At 36.2% G+C, this 17,474-nt stretch overlaps 1 protein-coding gene across 4 annotated transcripts in view; it reads left to right on the top strand.

Annotated features, from left to right (window-relative positions):
* Window positions 1-17,474, top strand: part of DYNC2H1 (dynein cytoplasmic 2 heavy chain 1) — a 402,876-nt gene that overhangs the window by 18,018 nt on the left and 367,384 nt on the right. For all 4 annotated transcript variants that reach the window (XM_003923764.4, XM_003923763.4, XM_074400491.1 and 1 more), the window contains exons 5-15: window positions 357-1,005; window positions 5,708-5,878; window positions 6,276-6,411; window positions 7,315-7,433; window positions 8,741-8,885; window positions 9,984-10,216; window positions 12,768-12,902; window positions 13,022-13,135; window positions 13,258-13,369; window positions 13,700-13,824; window positions 15,156-15,331. In XM_003923764.4, coding sequence (XP_003923813.1) covers window positions 811-1,005; window positions 5,708-5,878; window positions 6,276-6,411; window positions 7,315-7,433; window positions 8,741-8,885; window positions 9,984-10,216; window positions 12,768-12,902; window positions 13,022-13,135; window positions 13,258-13,369; window positions 13,700-13,824; window positions 15,156-15,331 — 1,661 coding nt within the window. In that variant the 5' untranslated portion in view covers window positions 357-810. The remainder of the gene's footprint in view (window positions 1-356; window positions 1,006-5,707; window positions 5,879-6,275; window positions 6,412-7,314; window positions 7,434-8,740; window positions 8,886-9,983; window positions 10,217-12,767; window positions 12,903-13,021; window positions 13,136-13,257; window positions 13,370-13,699; window positions 13,825-15,155; window positions 15,332-17,474) is intronic.

Genomic DNA, 17,474 nt, shown 5'->3' on the forward strand with positions numbered 1-17,474 from the left:
GGTAGAAAATGATAATGTTTTCATATCTGTATTTTCACAGAATTTAGTTGCGATTGTTATAAAATAAACTAAGTATCATTGCACATTTTAGCTATTTTACAAATATGGCTGTGTTCGGGTAATGATTGCAATGAAAAAACTGCTGGCTAAATTTTTCTAAAATTACTAACAGGATAAAAACAAAGTTGGGAAATGCAGCAGCACAGAAAGGAGCAGAAGGAGATTGAGAAAGTAAATTAACATTGTATTGGATTCCTGTTCTTTATAAGCCTCTCTAAAAAGCGATTTTTAAACAGTAACCGCTTAAAATCCGCACTACGTCCCTGGTTGTGAGATAGCATTTCCCCCTCTTACAGATGTGCAGCTTGACGCTGACAGAGTGGTTTGCTACCAGGTGCACATGGAGAGGGAGCGCGGGAACCCAGCTCTCCTAAATCTAGATCACGCTGCTGTATTTGAAAGCTCGGTGTGTCTCTTCTGATTCTGTTACAAGAAATCAGTAGGAAGACACCTCTCCGAACCACTTACAATCGATGACCGCAGGGGGCCGCTGAGGAGCTCCGAGGCGGTCGGTCGCCTCCACGAGCTTTGCGTGCGCGTACCCGGAGAGGGCGACGTCCGCCGCGCGCCGCCAGCGACGCCGCCGTAGCGCTCCGTCGCCATAGCGACTACCCCAGGCAACCGCGAAGCTCTGCGGCCCGGTGGTAGGGCTACAGGTTTGAGTGAAACTCCTCTCTTCCCTTCACTTCCCTCCGGACCGGTTTCTTCTTCCTTTCCCCTTCCTCCCACTTCCCTCCACCCCCTCCAATCATGGCGAACCAGAGTGCGGACGTTCGGAAGCTCTTCATCTTCACTACTACCCAGAATTACTTCGGGCTGATGTCCGAACTCTGGGACCAGCCACCGTTGTCTAACTGTCTTGAAATTAACAACTTCTTGGATGACGGCAACCAGATGCTCCTCAGGGTGCAGCGATCCGACGCCGGAATCTCCTTTTCCAACACGGTATGTATGGTTCGTTCCTTGCACGCCTGCCTGACTCCTGACCACTCTTCAAGTCCCCAGGCCCAGCCAGAGGGACGTCCGGGCACACACTTACAGCTTTACCAGCAGGAGGATCCTTTTCAGGAACCCAAGGCTGTCTCCACCTTTCCTGCATTATTGGCTTAGCTGCATTGGCCTACTGCTTAAGCATGTAGTTTCCAAGCTTTGCATCCTACCTGACGGAAGGAGGTTCCCGTTCCACACATCTGAATAGTAGCAATTCTATTCTATTTTTTAAAAATTTTATTCGGAGTCTTGCCCTGCCGCTCAGGCTGGAGTTAGTCGCGCGATCTCTGCTCACTGCATCCCCCGTCTCCTGGGTTCAAGCGATTCTCGTGCCTCAGTCTCCCGAGTAGTAGGCGCTCGCCACCACACCTGGCTAATTTTTGTATTTTTAGTAGAGATGGGGGTTTCACCACGTTGGCCAGACTGGTCTCGATCTCCTGTCCTGGAGTGATCTGCCCTCCTCGGCCTCCCAAAGTGCTGGGATTGCAGGCACCAGCCACTGCGCCCGGCCTATATTCTATAAAGAAAGACTGCAGGCCGGGCACGGTGGCTTAAGCCTGTAATCCCAGCACTTTGGGAGGACGAGGCGGGTGGATCATGAGGTCAAGAGATAGAGACCATCCTGGTCAACATGGTGAAACCTCGTCTCTACTAAAAATACAAAAAACTAGCTGGGCATGGTGGCACGTGCCTGTAATCCCAGCTACTCAGGAGGCTGAGGCAGGAGAATGGCCTGAACCCAGGAGGCGGAGGTTGCGGTGAGCCGAGATCGCGCCATTGCACTCCAGCCTGGGTAACAAGAGCGAAACTCCGTCTCAAAAAAAAAAAAACAACAACAAAAAAGAAAGACTGCAGATACGTTATAACTAAAAAGAAGACATTTACTTAGTTTTTTAAATCCTTTTCTCTCCCTCTTTTGAGTTTTTTTTTTTTTTTCTTTTGAGGCAAATTCTAGTCTATCTTTCTTGGATTATGCTCTGATTTTAACATTGCCCGAGGGAAAGATTGGTTAGGAATTTAAACTCTTGCGAAATGATATAATACATTTCAAAATAAAGTTTGCATTCTTTTTTGGTGTACAACATGTGATGTACTGATTTATTAATTGCAGTGCTCCCTCCACTGGCAGGATTGCTTAAAAAATAGGTTGCATTTGCAGTCAGGGTGCATGTATATAAACCTAAAAGAAAAACGCAGAAGAAAATTTCTGACACATTAAAGGGGACTCAGTAAACGGATTTAAGTTAATAAAACAAAGACATATTTTCAACCTCTTCCTCTTGTGTTCACCCTGATCCCTAAACCTAGCAGAGTATTTGACACTCAGAAAAAGCATTCAGTGCGTTTTTTTTTTTTTAGACAGAGTTTCGCTCTTGTTGCCCAGGCTAGAGTGCAATGGCGTGATCTCGGCTCACTGCCACCTCCGCCTCCCAGGTTCAAGTGATTCTCCTGCCTCAGCCTCCCAAGTAGCTGGGATTACAGGCATGTGCCATCCCACTCGGCTAATTTTTTGTATTTAGTAGAGAGGGGGTTTCACCATGTTGGTTAGTCTGGTTTCGAACTCCTAAAACCTCAGGTGGTCTACCTGTCGCAGTCTCCCAAAGTGCTGGGATTATAGGCGTGTGCCACTGCACCTGCCTTCAGTGCATTTTTATAGGATGATTGAATCATTCACCCCATTCACTCTCTTTATTCTTAGGTTTAATTAGATTCTATTTAATAAACATTTACTTTGAACTCAATACATGGAAGGCACTTTGCCAGGCTTGATGGGTTTACAAAGATATAAAAAGGATAATCTTAGCTAACATTTACTTTCGCTTTAGACTCTGTCAAGCACTGTTCTAAGTAGTTCATATGTATTTGTTCATTTAATATCCATAACAATACTGTAAGATAGGAACTATTCTTATTCTCATTTTATGGCTAATGAAAGTAAGACACAAAAGTTACAACCTAAATGTTAACTTTCTTTTTCTCCGAAGGTAGTGTAATTCAGGATAGAGCCCTCTGTTTTCTGCCTTTCTGAGACTCACAGTGGCTTAGGATGACATATACTCAGCAAATGATGAAATGAGGACACACTGTAAATGCCACTGAAAGTTCATATAGAATGCAGTAGGCAAAATGGAAAGGGGTTTGGATTTGTGAAAGTGTATCTTGGCTTGGGTATTTAAAAGTTGAAACTATAACTTTTTTTTTTTAAGTTAAAGCTATTACTAGTAAAGCCCAATGATGTGTCTGTTATTTTTAGTCGTACACTTTGCTACAGGTTTTTAGTCATATTTGACATTTTTTTTTTTTTTTTTTTTTTTTTTTTTTTTTTTTGAGACGGAGTTTCGCTCTTGTTACCCAGGCTGGAGTGCAATGGCACGATCTCGGCTCACCGCAACCTCCGCCTCCTGGGTTCAGGCAATTCTCCTGCCTCAGCCTCCTGAGTAGCTGGGATTATAGGCACGCGCCACCATGCCCAGCTAATTTTTTATATTTTTAGTAGAGACGGGGTTTCACCATGTTGACCAGGTTGGTCTCGATCTCTCGACCTTGTGATCCACCCGCCTCGGCCTCCCAAAGTGCTGGGATTACAGGCTTGAGCCACCGCGCCCGGCCCATCATATTTGACATTTTTTTATGTCTTCAGTTGTACTTTAGATATCTGATAGTTAGCATGATTCAATAAGTTAATAAGTCAGCAAGTATTTACTGACTACCTACTAGTACTGGGGATAAAGCCTTGAACTCAGAGTTCGTATCTTAAAGGAGTGACATTGGAATGGACAAAGGTAGGCTAAACACATGCTACAGATATATGTAACATAATTTTGGATATTGGTAAGTGCTGTCAAGATAAAAATAATGTTATAGTAGTAATGGGGTGGGGTGGTGAACTACAGAAATATGGGGTGGGAAATAATACCTCTCTGGATTAGTTATCTTTGAAGTGAGATTTGAAGGATGAGTTGCAGGCAGACATGATCTGGGGGAAGAGTGTTCTAAGCAAAATAAACTGTACCAAGGCCCTGAGCTGGGTTTTAACTTAGTTTCAAGGGGCAAGAAAAAAAATCTAAAGTGAATCCTGAAGTGAAGGGACATTGTGGAAGATGAGAAGGGAGAATAAGGCATAGGCTGATAATTTAGGACGTTATATACCATTTAAATTGAAATAAGAAGTTATTGGTAATCTTAAGAGAAAGCTGTGATCTGGTTTATTCTTTAGGACAGGGGTTGGCAAACTTTTTTTTTTTTTTTGAGACAGAGTCTCACTCTGTCGCCAGGTGCCAGGCTGGAGTACAGTGGCACAATCTCGGCTTACTGCAACCTCTGCCTCCTGGGTTCAAGCAATTCTCCTGCCTCAGCCTCCCGAGTAGCTGGGACTACAGATGTGCGCCACCATGCCCAGCTAATTTTCATATTTTATTAGAGATGGGGTTTCACCATGTTGACCAGGATGGTGTCGATCTCTTGACCTCGTGATCCACCCGCCTTGGCCTCCCAAAGTGCTGGGATTACAGGCGTGAGCCACTGTGCCCGGCCGGCAAACTTTTTCTGTAACAGGTCAGATAATATTTTAACCCTTGCAGGCCACAAGGGCTCCACTGCAGCTACAACTTGGCCTTTGTAGTGTGAAAGCAGACATGTAATCAACTTTGTAATAATACATGTAATTCAGTGGGAATGGCTATGTTCTAATAAAACTATGGACACTGTTATGTGGATTTCATATACTTTTCATGTGTCATGAAATATAAAAGCATTTGAACAGTAACAAAGAGTAAAGTTTCAGCTCCTTTCCAGCAGCCAAAATTTTTGGTTAGAAAAAAATGGTGTGAGACCCATTTAGCTGTTCTTCATACACAGCAGTTACCTTGATTGAAAGCTTTTTAATGCATAGACTTCTTTTCCTGAAAAAAAAAAAAAAAAAAAAAAAAAGAGAATAACTGAAAATGTGTGTATAATGCAAAAACTTCCTTTGAGTAATATACTTCCCAGCTAATGAACTAATTACTATGAACTGACCTATTTTAAACAAAATTGCTGTAGTGAATTCCAATTGAGTTCATCTGGTTGCAATTTAAAATAATCTAGCTCTATGACAATTTAACAAAAAAACTTTATGCTCTTAACTCAAAATTTTCTGTTAAAGTGAAGATAATTTTAGGAGATAGACAACTTAAATTCATTTTGGCAGTTTTGAGTGCATGTATAATTTTAAAATCACCTTTTAAAATGCTTTTTCTAGGTAAGAGGGTCATTAACGTTTTTGTTACAGACTTTCTGGGTTACTAGAGAAGTATATTATTCATTGTGTACCTGGAGCATACAGCTTTGATCTGTACTATTACTGATTCTGGCAGGAATGGAATCTGGCTGAAATGGAATCTGGCTGGAATGGAATCTGACTGGAATGGAATAGTTAGCGGTCAACAATGTATATATTGTTTTATTGTTATAAATAACTTACCAAAGTGACTTTATGATCTCATGTAAGTGGGAATAAGTTTTTAAATTGAAGTATTCTTAAGGAGATAAGAGATAAATTAGTTTCAGTATATTTATTTTTTCCAAGAGATATAAATATAGTAATACAACTTCCTATACTTTTTTTTCAAATATTAAATTTTTTAAAGGTAACATTAAAAATCATTTATCACTTTAGATTGAGTTTGGTGACACAAAAGATAAAGTGCTGGTGTTTTTCAAGCTGCGACCTGAAGTAATTACTGATGAGAATCTACATGATAACATTCTTGTTTCATCTATGTTAGAGTCACCTATTAGTTCTCTTTACCAAGCAGTACGGCAAGTATTTGCACCAGTGTTGTTAAAGGTGAGTAAAATAGCTGTCTTTTTTTTTTTTTAACTGAAGTATTTGGATAAATGTTTTCACACAAACATAAATATCTATTTTGTTTTTACTGTTATGTCATTAATGTTTTAATTTTAATTAAAATATCTTTTATTAACTTCTTTAACTTAAAATTTGGTGTAAGTTGTGTTAAAAATAGAGAAATTGGAGAAAGGTATAAAATGCAGTCCACATCAACTCTTACATTTCTACATTAAATGGTTTTCATAGTTTTAACTATTGAGAGACTTTTTATTCTTATGAAGCAGAGGTAGGGGGAGGCTTTAAGAAAAATGAGTTTTTGGACAGTGTTTTGGAAAGCCAATTTGATTAGCAAAATTTTGATCAACCTTGGTTGCTCTTATCTGTTTTTATTTAGGATCAGGAATGGAGCAGAAACTTTGATCCCAAACTTCAGAGTCTTTTGAGTGAACTAGAAGCTGGGTTGGGTATAGTTCTACGAAGATCAGACACTAACTTATCAAAATTGAAATTTAAGGAAGATGACACACGAGGTATATAACCATAGCTTAATAAAAGAAAGTACAGAATGATTGTCTCGTTACATTCATTAGTAAATGAACATATTTCTTTATAGATTTCTTCCAATACTTTTGGAATTTCTCTGAACATAGGTTTCAAAAAAATGAGTAGATGTATGTGGATTTGGAGAAGAGGAAAATATAATTGTTAACAATGTCCAGTTTAATTTGAGCCTCCAGAGTAGCTAGAACTACAGGTGCATATCACCGTGGCTGGCTAATTTGTTTTAGTTCTTGTAGAGATGGAGTTTCTTTGCCCAGGCTGGTGTCAAACTACTGGCCTCAAGATATCCTCACTACTTAGCCTCCCAAAGTGCTGAGGAAGTAGTATGTTCTATAAAGTCACTGTAAGCACTGATTGATGAATATTGAACCTTTGTTCCTAGGAGCAATACAGGATTAGGTTCCTTTAAGCCCCTGGTCACAGTATCTCATCAACTGATCAATACATAACTTTTTTTTTTCTGTTTAAAGACACTTTAATTCATACATATTGTTGATTCATTATCATTGACTTCATGGCCAACAGCACTGTAACTCATACCTGAATGAAGCTTATCTAACACATATTTTTTCTGTAAGACACATTGCAACCTTCTTGTGCTTTGGAACACTAGATAGCAATTTAGCACTTTGGGGGCCATTTTAAACAGTGAATCACTAACAAAAAGCATGAAGATCTGAAAAATGTGGCACGAAGTAGACTGCAGGAAGGACACTTTGTTTATAGCATGAAATAGGAAACAATAAGGTAGTGTCAAATATAACCTCAGCTAGGAGCATCTGTGTTAAATGACTCAAATATTTTGCTACTCTGCTGCTCATTTTTTTTCTCTGATATTCTTTACCATTTTTTTCCCCTTTTGACTTTTATAGGTATCCTTACACCAAGTGATGAGTTCCAGTTTTGGATAGAACAAGCTCACCGTGGAAATAAACAGATTAGTAAAGAAAGAGCCAATTACTTTAAAGAATTATTTGAAACAATTGCAAGAGTACGTGATTCATACATGGTTATATGTCAGGTTTCTTATAAAAGTACTTTAGGATTCAGTTTCTACAGCCTCTGTGTTTTAAAATATACTTGATGATTGTGAGCAAAATAGATTCTTCATATGTAGAAAAGATTAAGTTGTATATATAAAATGAATTGAGAAATTCAAAACTTAGTTAAATTATAATCTTCATAAAATGTTTTTTCTCAAAAACGAAATTACAGCTGGTGTGGTGGCTCATGTCTGTAATCCTAGCTCTTTGGGAGGCGAAGGTGGGTAGATCACTTGAGGTCAGGAGTTTGAGATCAGCTTGGCCAATATGGTGAAACTCAAGTCTCTACTAAAAATACAAAAATTTAGCTGGGTGTGGTGGTGGGTGTCTATAATCCCAGCTACTTGGGAGGCTGAGGCAGAATAATTGTCTGAACCTGGGAGGTGGAGGTTGCAGTGAGCTGCGATTGTGCTGTTGCACTCCATCCTGGGTGACAGAGTGAGACTCTTTCTCAAAAAAAAAAAAAACAAAAAAAAACCACCACCAACAAAAAAACCCCACCATGAAACCCAAATTACTTTTCTGTAGGTACTTAGTGAAAAACAAATATAACAGGTTTATCCATATAGAGATAATATGTTCTTTTGAAAGGGTGTTCACTTTGTTCAAATTAGCATTTTGAAGTAATCTGAAATATGAAAAGTCTTAGTTTTATGTTTATTTAATTGGTTATTCCTTTATGTGTCTACATTGAAATTGCGTGGTCATTTTAAGTAGGATCATTAAAAGTCTTCACTTTTCAAAACAAATATATATTGATTTTCTACTCATTTCCACTGTTATTTCGATAATATCATTTTAATAGTGTTTTAAATGATTTTAAGCTTTTCTGGTAACAGTGATGAAATACAGCATGATAAATTTTGACTTTGGTTGTGTTATTCTTAACTATAATATTATGAATGAATAATGAGTGAATAAAGACATGTGAACTATATGTGGAGTTGAGATCAACTTTACTGGGTAAATTTTTAAAAAATCAAAATTTAAAGAAAATTAGGCCAATTGTGTAAATGAATGAGTAGACTTTTTACAATTCTTATTTTTTCTTTTGTCTTTTCATGACATTTATGTTTGTGGGAGAAATTAGGGGTATTTGCATAAGAAAGTAGTTGTCAGCTGTTAGAAAAAGGAGGAGAAAATAATATGGCAAATATTAGAGTTGTAACAGTTGAAAAGGCCTGGGAACATTTTGATTATATTACCCAAGGTACAAATATAATTATGTTTAAAAATTAATGCATTTTGGTTTCAGGAGTTTTATAACTTGGACAGTCTGTCCTTACTAGAAGTTGTTGACTTGGTGGAGACTACTCGGGATGTTGTAGATGATGTGTGGAGACAAGCAGAACATGATCATTATCCTGAGTCACGAATGTTGCATCTCTTAGACATCATAGGTACCAGTAAAAAAATGAACTTTCGGAATTTTGGAAACCTGTCGTATTTTGTTTTCTTTTTATCCTTTAAGTCCTTATTTAAAATGCTCCTTTATGTAATACTGTTACTGAAAGTAAGTCTTAAAGCAAATCATGTAGAAATATTTAAATAGATATTTGTATATAGTTGGGTAGTATAAATCATATGTGTCAAATTCTTTGGCCATTAATACAACCAAATTTACATAGCTTTCTAGTATTTATGCATATATTAATTTAGGCTATTTTGAAATAAACTGAAAAATTATTTAAAATATATGTTTATTTGTTCATATTAAACATTTTAACCTGGAAAATACCCTCACCATTATATTCATAAGGAAATATCAGATAAGTACATACACTTTTATGTACAAAGATATTTATTGCAGCATTGTTTGTGATAAGTAGAAGTAAATAGCAATTACGGATTGTTTACATAATGCAATATCCATACAGTAGGCTCTACAGTCTTGAGGAAATTGTATATATATTTCTACACTTAAAAGGTGTAATGGGAGCCGGGTGCGGTGGCTCAAGCCTGTAATCCCAGCACTTTGGGAGGCTGAGGCAGGTGGATCACACGGTCAAGAAATCAAGACCATCCTGGTCAACATGGTGAAACACCGTCTCTACTGAAAATACAGAAAATTAGCTGGGTATGGCGGCACATGCCTGTATCTCAGCTACTCAGGAGGCTGAGGCAGGAGAAGTGCCTGAACCCAGGAGGTGGAGGTTGCGGTGAGCCGAGATCGCACCATTGCACTCCAGCCTGGGTAACAAGAGTGAAACTCCGTCTCAAAAAAAAAAAAAAAAGGTGTAATGGTATATTGAAAACTGAAAGATGCAAAAACGCAAAGCATTGTGTGTGTGTGTGTGTGTGTGTGTGTGTGTGTGTGTGTTTAAAAATACTTGTTACTGAGAGTGGTAGGCTAGGCTAAGTGTGTGCATGTGGTATTTCATAGATCCTTAGTTTGCTAATTTGCATATTTAAAAAATTTTATCCTAAGAATGTATTTTATAATTATTCTATAAAAATACATTTATTTCTATTAAACTCTTTGCTTTATGTTTTATTAGGTGGTTCATTTGGAAGGTTTGTTCAGAAAAAGTTGGGAACTTTGAACCTATGGGAAGATCCTTATTATCTTGTGAAAGAAAGTCTGAAAGCTGGTATTTCAATTTGTGAACAGTGGGTGCTAGTCTGTAATCATCTAACAGGTCAGGTGTGGCAGCGCTATGTTCCTCATCCATGGAAAAACGAAAAATATTTCCCAGAAACACTTGACAAACTTGGCAAACGCCTTGAAGAGGTATCAATTTGATTATCTGGATCTTTGTCTTTAAATGTAAAGCATGTCTTCACTTGTTTGTAAATATATTTATAATTAATATGCACTGTACATCTGCTGGAAACTAGTTTTGTGAGAGAATAGGAGTTAAAGTTCTTGTGGGGCTAATTTCACATCCTTTCTTTTTATTTGGTGTGTGACTGGTCAATGTGATAGTTGTGAATTTATATTTTGTTCTTTATTGTGAAAAGATGATCAGCCCACTTGACCATGTATGGAAACTTTCAGGTAGTCTTTTGGCTATTGCAATTGTTTTTAAGTTGGGACAGCTTTTTAAGTGGTGTTCAGTGGAAATATTTGAAACAATTGCTTAATTTACACAAGTTCCAGTAAAGAACATATATTTAGTTCTAAGGGACGTTTAAGGACAAAATGAGATTACTTAAAGATTGTAAAGCTGACTTTTCCCGCCTTGCTTAGAAGAACCGTACTTTTTTTTTAGGGACTTAAAAAAACCTCTTTTTAAAAAATGAAATATTTCAAACATATTAAAAAGTAAAATAGTATAATGAATGTCATGTATCCACCATTCAATTTTAATAGTCATTGACATTTTTAAGTTCTTGTCTCATCTTTGTCTTCCCTGCCTGTCCTCTAACCTTTTTTTTACTGGAATATTTTTAAAGCAGAGATATTATCTGCTTCCACCCTTAAAATATAACCACAATACCATTATCACAGTCAACAAAATGACAATAATTTCTTAATATAATTTTATATCTAGCAAGCATTTGTTTATCCTGATTTTCTCAGAAATTTGTAAGTAGTTGGTTTACTTGAATGAGGTTGTAAACAAGGTGCTCACATTGTATTTGGTTGATAGGTCTCCTGAGACATTTAAAAAGTTTCCCCTTTTTGATGCCATATAGCATTTCACACCTTGTTATACATATCAGGACTTATGTAGTATCTTGTTTTCCCATTTTTAGTGATGTTAAGTTTGATTTGTGAGGGTTCAGGTATGATCAGTGTGATGAATTCATTATAATGCTCTCCAACTTCTAAAAAATGCTCTTAGCAGTCTTTAATCATGAAGAGTTGCAAAATGGTGATTTTCTAATTCTGGTGTTCTTTCTGCTTTTATTAGTCATTACTTTTCTGAAAGAAGAATTTTTTTCTTTAACTTTTTAGTTACTTTGAAATGTAATTTGCATAGAAATGGCAGTATAGATAATTGCTTATTTCCTTTTTATCACTTTTTAGAACAATGAACGTTAAATAAGTCTTACTAAGTTCCATCGGCAACCAATGAAATGTTTTCTGATAGTGCCATTATGAACCCATTAATATTTTAATTTTATGTGTTTTAGTCCATTGTAATTATTATTATATTCAAATTGTTCAATTTTGGGGCAGAGAGTGCCCCTTCAAGTTGGCTCCTATGCCATTTTTGACATGACGTCAGTATTTCTGCTTTTCTTTTCTTTTTTTTAATTTTTTTGAGATGGAGTCTTGCTCTGTTACCCAGGTTGGAGTACGGTGGGGTGATCTTGGCTTACTGCAACTTCCACCTTCCAGGTTCAAGCAATTCTCCTGCCTCAGCCTCCTGAGTAGCTGGGACTAAAGGTGCACACTACCACCCCTGGCTAATTTTTGTATTTGTAGTAGAGATGGAGTTTCACCAGGCTGGTCTTGAACTCCTAACCCCAGGTCATGCACCTGCTTCAGGCTCTCAAAGTGCTGTGATTACAGGTGTGAGCCACTGCACCTGGCCAACTTTGTATTTCTTTGATAGCTTTCAAGTCCCCTAAAATGTCACAGCCCAGCCCATCTTGTACATTTTCTGTCTCACACCTGGAATTAGCCATTTTTTCAAGGAGACTGGTTATCTTGTGGGGATATTTAATAATGATCTATGGGTGAAGTGCTGTTACTTAGTTACCAATGCTGCTAGGCATTCTCAATAGACAGAATTGCTAATAGGTAAATTTTTTTAGCCAGAGAAAAATAAATCATGAGAATACTGAGATTTCCCACTCAAATAGGAGGAAGATTATAGTGTTTTCACGTAACCTTTGTGATTACCTTTTGACTGTTGGTAGAAATCTTTAGCTCAAAATACAATATTTGTTTTTCAGCTGTTGGTAAATAATAAAAAATAGGGTTATTAACATGTCATTTCATCATTTGCAGTGCAATTTAATGCAGAATAATGAAAATCAGAAGTTACTACTGTATTAAGGGTAGACACTAAAAATTTACTTAAATGAGCTTTAAATATAGTTTAAACAGTTTTTTAAACTATATTAAACTTTAAACATAGTTTAAAAATATTTAGATCTTATATATTTTCACTAGATTTGAGCACACTTAATGTTAATGTGATGAAACATGTTTTTGCATATCACTTCATTGTTGTGTGATAATTTTCTGTATTATAGTTTCAGTTTTATTGTTATTTTTTAGAGAACCTAATTTAAAGAAATTTGTGCCCAATATATCTAGATTTTAGACCTATTTATGCAAGTGGTTTGATTTAAATAAATTCTTTTGTTTTAATATTTTGTTTTAGGTCTTGGCTGTTAGAACAATTCATGAGAAGCTTCTCTATTTTTTACCTGCCAGTGAAGAGAAAATCATATGCCTCTCTCGAGTGTTTGAACCTTTTACTGGCCTGAATCCTGTGCAATACAATCCATATACTGAGGTTATATATATACATATATATATATTTCTTTATGTCTATATAGTTTCCTGTTTATGTTGTTCTTTTTAAAGGCAGATTTAAAAAATACTAAAGTCTAACAATGTTGTTAATATGTGTAGCCCTTGTGGAAAGCTGCAGTGTCTCAATATGAAAAGATTATTGCACCTGCAGAACAACAAATAGCAGGAAAATTGAAAAATTATATTTCAGAAATTCAAGACAGTCCACAGCAGGTAAAATATTGAGATATTTCACCTTTAATATTTCTCTTAAGTTGTTTTAGGAGATTTTATTTATATGTATTTACTGAGTTGATCCGTTGGGATGAACGTATACTTACTTTATTTTATATTAGCTTCTTCAAGCATTTCTGAAATATAAAGAGTTGATAAAGCGTCCAACTATAAGCAAAGAATTGATGTTAGAGAGAGAAACTTTACTGGCAAGACTTGTGGACTCAGTTAAAGGTAAAAGTTTATGAGATTATAGTGTTTGCTTGAGAGAATATTTTTGTAGGTTACTTTTTTCTTTGTTGCATACCATTTAGGATTGAGGATACATTTCCTGACATTTCCATACTGAAGATTGATTTACTTATTCTGTTATAAATGACATATTTTTTACGTGAACAAGTTATCTTTCTCTTTCTCATTTGATACATGGTATGGTCCTTGAGGCTAAGGACCAACTCATTATTTTCCTGTCTGCAGCATTTGACATAGAGCTTGGTAGATGGAAGATGTTTAGGAAATCTTTGCTAATTCTTTGTAATCATTTATTTGACTTAAATTTTATAGATTTTCGATTAGACTTTGAGAATCGGTGCCGAGGAACTCCTGGTGATGCATCTGGACCACTTTCTGGCAAAAATCTTTCAGAAGTTGTCAACAATATAGTTTGGGTTCGCCAGTTAGAATTGAAGGTATTTGTTTTTAATAAAAGATTAAGAGTGCTAATTATAAAATCTGCTAAATTAAGGCACATGGAAGGTACTCTAGAACTGTAGTCAATATATTCTCTGTTTTCCTTGGCATATCTATATAATTTTCATAAGAAATGTAGAACACTGAACAAGTATGCAGAAGAGGTTGTGATGGTTCTACTCCTTCTTTCTTGGAGATAATACATTATTTATTCCAAGTGCAGTTGTTCTAGCTAAATACCTGTACTCAGGAGGAAAACATCCTTTACACTGAGTTAAAAAAAAATCATTGTGTACAAAAATTTGCTGGGTGTGGTAATGCATGTGTGTAGTCCCAGCTAGTCAGGAGGCTGAGGTAGGAGAATCATCTGAGCTTGAGATATTGAGGCTGCATTGAGCCATAATTGTGCCATAGCACTCCATGGTGGATGACAGAATAAGATGCTATCTCAAAAAAAAAAAAAAAATTGTAAAATTTTAGTAGTTGCAAAGTCTTACTTGTAAGCAGGTTTATGTAACTAAATCACTTTAGGTTGAAAGGAAGTTAACAGAAAGGTAAAAGGTAATTGTGGCATTGACAAAGGTAGTGACAGCAGTTTATAGATTTAAAAGATTATTATTTTAATAGTATTAAAATTGACTTAAGACTCTTATGGACTTACTAACTAGTATGTATTTCAGTGTCTTGCATTTGAGTTGTACAATAAGTGTTAATTGATTGTAGTCTGTGATTAAGAGCAAGACCCCACAGAATATTATTAAAGCCAGCATATTTGACATTTCTGGTTATTCAGGTTTGTATTTTTGATGTTTTATTTTCTGATATATTCGCCTAATGATTCTGTCAGTTAGTTTTCCAGAGTACTGTAATATTTTCTGTACAGTTGTGGAGGAAAGGCATTTATCTCTCTTAATTGACATTCCCATTGGCCTGATTACTATTAGAGCTTTTAATTGGAGCATGTAGCTAAGGGCTGAAATTACTACTGAATATGTGTAGGAATACTGCTGAAGTTCCCAGAGTTTCCTCTGAAAATCACTGGGGCACAGATATTTTGAGGGCTGACTTTCCCTTTACACTCCATTTTATTTTTGAAGTTAATGCCTTGTATGGATTATCCTCTTGTGTTTGCTATTCTGTGACTGTGTAATTCAGAAGCAAAGTACGGGTTGGTATTTTTATATTATTTGGTAAATCTTCTGTTTCACTATTAATTAATGAAAGGAAGAATAATTTCTGAATCACAGATCAGAGAAGGGAGCTTGTTACTTTATGCTAATAATTAAAAAATTTAAATAATGCACATATCTTTGTAATTTGACTTTTTAAGGTAGATGATACTATCAAGATTGCAGAGGCTCTTTTATCTGACTTGTCAGGATTTCGATGTTTCCATCGAAGTGCTGAAGATCTCTTAGACCAGCTTAAAGTATATGAACAAGAACAATTTGATGATTGGTCCAGGGATATTCAGTCAGGTTTATCTGATTCCAGATCTGGCTTGTGGTAAGTATATATTAAACTGTAAAATCCAAAACCATATGTTATTAATCCAAATAGCCAGATAGGATTAATTATCTTTCTCCTTTCTCCAAACTTGCTACTCCTCCTCTAATTTCTTTTTGTTTTTGACCATCAACTTTTAATTCATTAAGGCTGTAAACTTTGATGATTTAGTTAGTTAACTGCCTCTCTCTTGTTTCTCTTGTCTGTTCCCCAGAATTTTGGATTTGTGTTTTAGAATTAGTGTTTCCCTCATGGTTTTTTGTTATTGGTTTGCATTTATGTTTTTCTACCTTATTACTAGTGATAATTAATATTATGATTAATATTACATGCACACACACATGTACTTTAAGCAATTTTATAGTTTTGTAAAATTGTATTGTTTTTAAACTCCTTGAGAGAAGGAATATTTCTTTATGGTGCCCCACATAATAAGGCTATGGTAAATATTTATTGAGCTATATTGAATGTATTAATTAGTTAACCTTATTAATTCTAATGGGAATTTGAAATGAATCGTCCAAAAAAACTAGTTTCTTTGTACCTCAGGTCCACTATCTTCAGCATATTATTGTATTTATTTTTAGAAACTTGTCATGTCATAGCCGGGTGCAGTGGCTCACGCCTATAATTCCAGTACTTTGGGAGGTCGAGGCAGGCAGATCACCTGAGGCTGGGAGTTGGAGACCAGCCTGATCAACATGGAGAAACCCTGTCTCTACTGAAACTACAGAATTAGCCAGGACTGGTGGTGTACGCCTGTAATCCCAGCTACTTGGGAGGCTGAGGCAGGGGAATCGCTTGAACCCGGGAGGCAGAGTTGCAGTGAGCCACGATTATGCCATTGCACGCCATCCTGGGCAACAAGAGTGAAATGTGAAACTCCATCTCAAAAAAAAAAAAAAAAAAAATGTTTTTATGTCTTTTTAAAAGTAACTTTGTCCATCAATGAAGTTTTTATTTTTTGTATACTGCTACAGAAGATAATTAGGCCAAAAATAGTACCTCTTAAATTGAGTAATTTTTTTTCAAATCTAGAATTCTGGCTCTGGAGGAAGAATAGAGGAACTGAAAGGTGTCAGGGCATAATAATTATAACTATGCCATTTAGCTGTTTCTCCTTCTACTTTGAGCCTAAAACATGAGAGATACTCCAAGCAAGGGGGAGAAAAAAAAACAAACAGTGCTTTAGTCAACTAATTTTGGAAAATTTGCATACTTTATCATTATAGCTTCAGTGGAGATCCACCAGCATGGTAGCATACCTCAGTCTGAGATCTGCTGTTAAGAAGTTTGTTTAACTTTGTTCCTGCCACCCAGCATTTCCCATTTGGCTTTAAAACCCCCCTCCTCTTTTTCTTTTCTTTTCTTTTTTCTTTTTTTTTCTTTTCTTTTCTTTTTTTTTTTTTTTGGTAAAACCTATTTTCTGTCCCATAGAATCGTCAGTGTTTTTGAACATATTTTGGGAAATGCTGACATATACAAACTAATTTTGGAAAATCAGTTCTGAATAAAGGCAAAAAGAGTCACCATAGTAGTTTACTGATGAGCTTTATTTGTATATAGGAAAATTTGGACTACATCATCATTTTAAGCCATTTTAAAGTATTCTACTTTTTATTTTTTATATGCTATTAAATAAGCTGAATACTTTTGTTCTTTGCTTTTCAGTAGGTTAGCTTCTAATACCTGCAATTTTTCTTCATTGTGAGGGTGATTTGAAATAACGAGACTGGGTGTGGTGGCTCATGCCTGTAATCCCAGTACCTTGGGAGGCCAGGGTGGGAGGATCACTTGAGGCCAGGGGTTTGAGATCAGCCTGAGCAACATTGTGAAATCCTGTCTCTACAAAAGACAAAAACATCAGCTGAACATGGTGGCTTGCCTGTTGTCCCAGTTACTCAGGAGATTAAGATGGAGAGGAATCCTTGAGTTCAGGGAGATCGAGGATATAGTGAGCCATGATCGCTCTATTGCACTCCAGCCTGGGTGTCAGAGTGAGATCCTGTCTCAAAAAAAAAAAAAAAAAGGAAAAAAAGAAAAAAGAAAAAGAAAAAAAGCATTATATAAACCTAATCCTAAAGGGTGGTGATGAAAGCATAATACCTGTTGCTGAATTTAGTTCAGCATTTTTATAATCCAT

The sequence above is a fragment of the Saimiri boliviensis genome, chromosome 6, assembly GCF_048565385.1.
Source record: "Saimiri boliviensis isolate mSaiBol1 chromosome 6, mSaiBol1.pri, whole genome shotgun sequence".
Lineage (NCBI taxonomy): Eukaryota > Metazoa > Chordata > Mammalia > Primates > Cebidae > Saimiri > Saimiri boliviensis.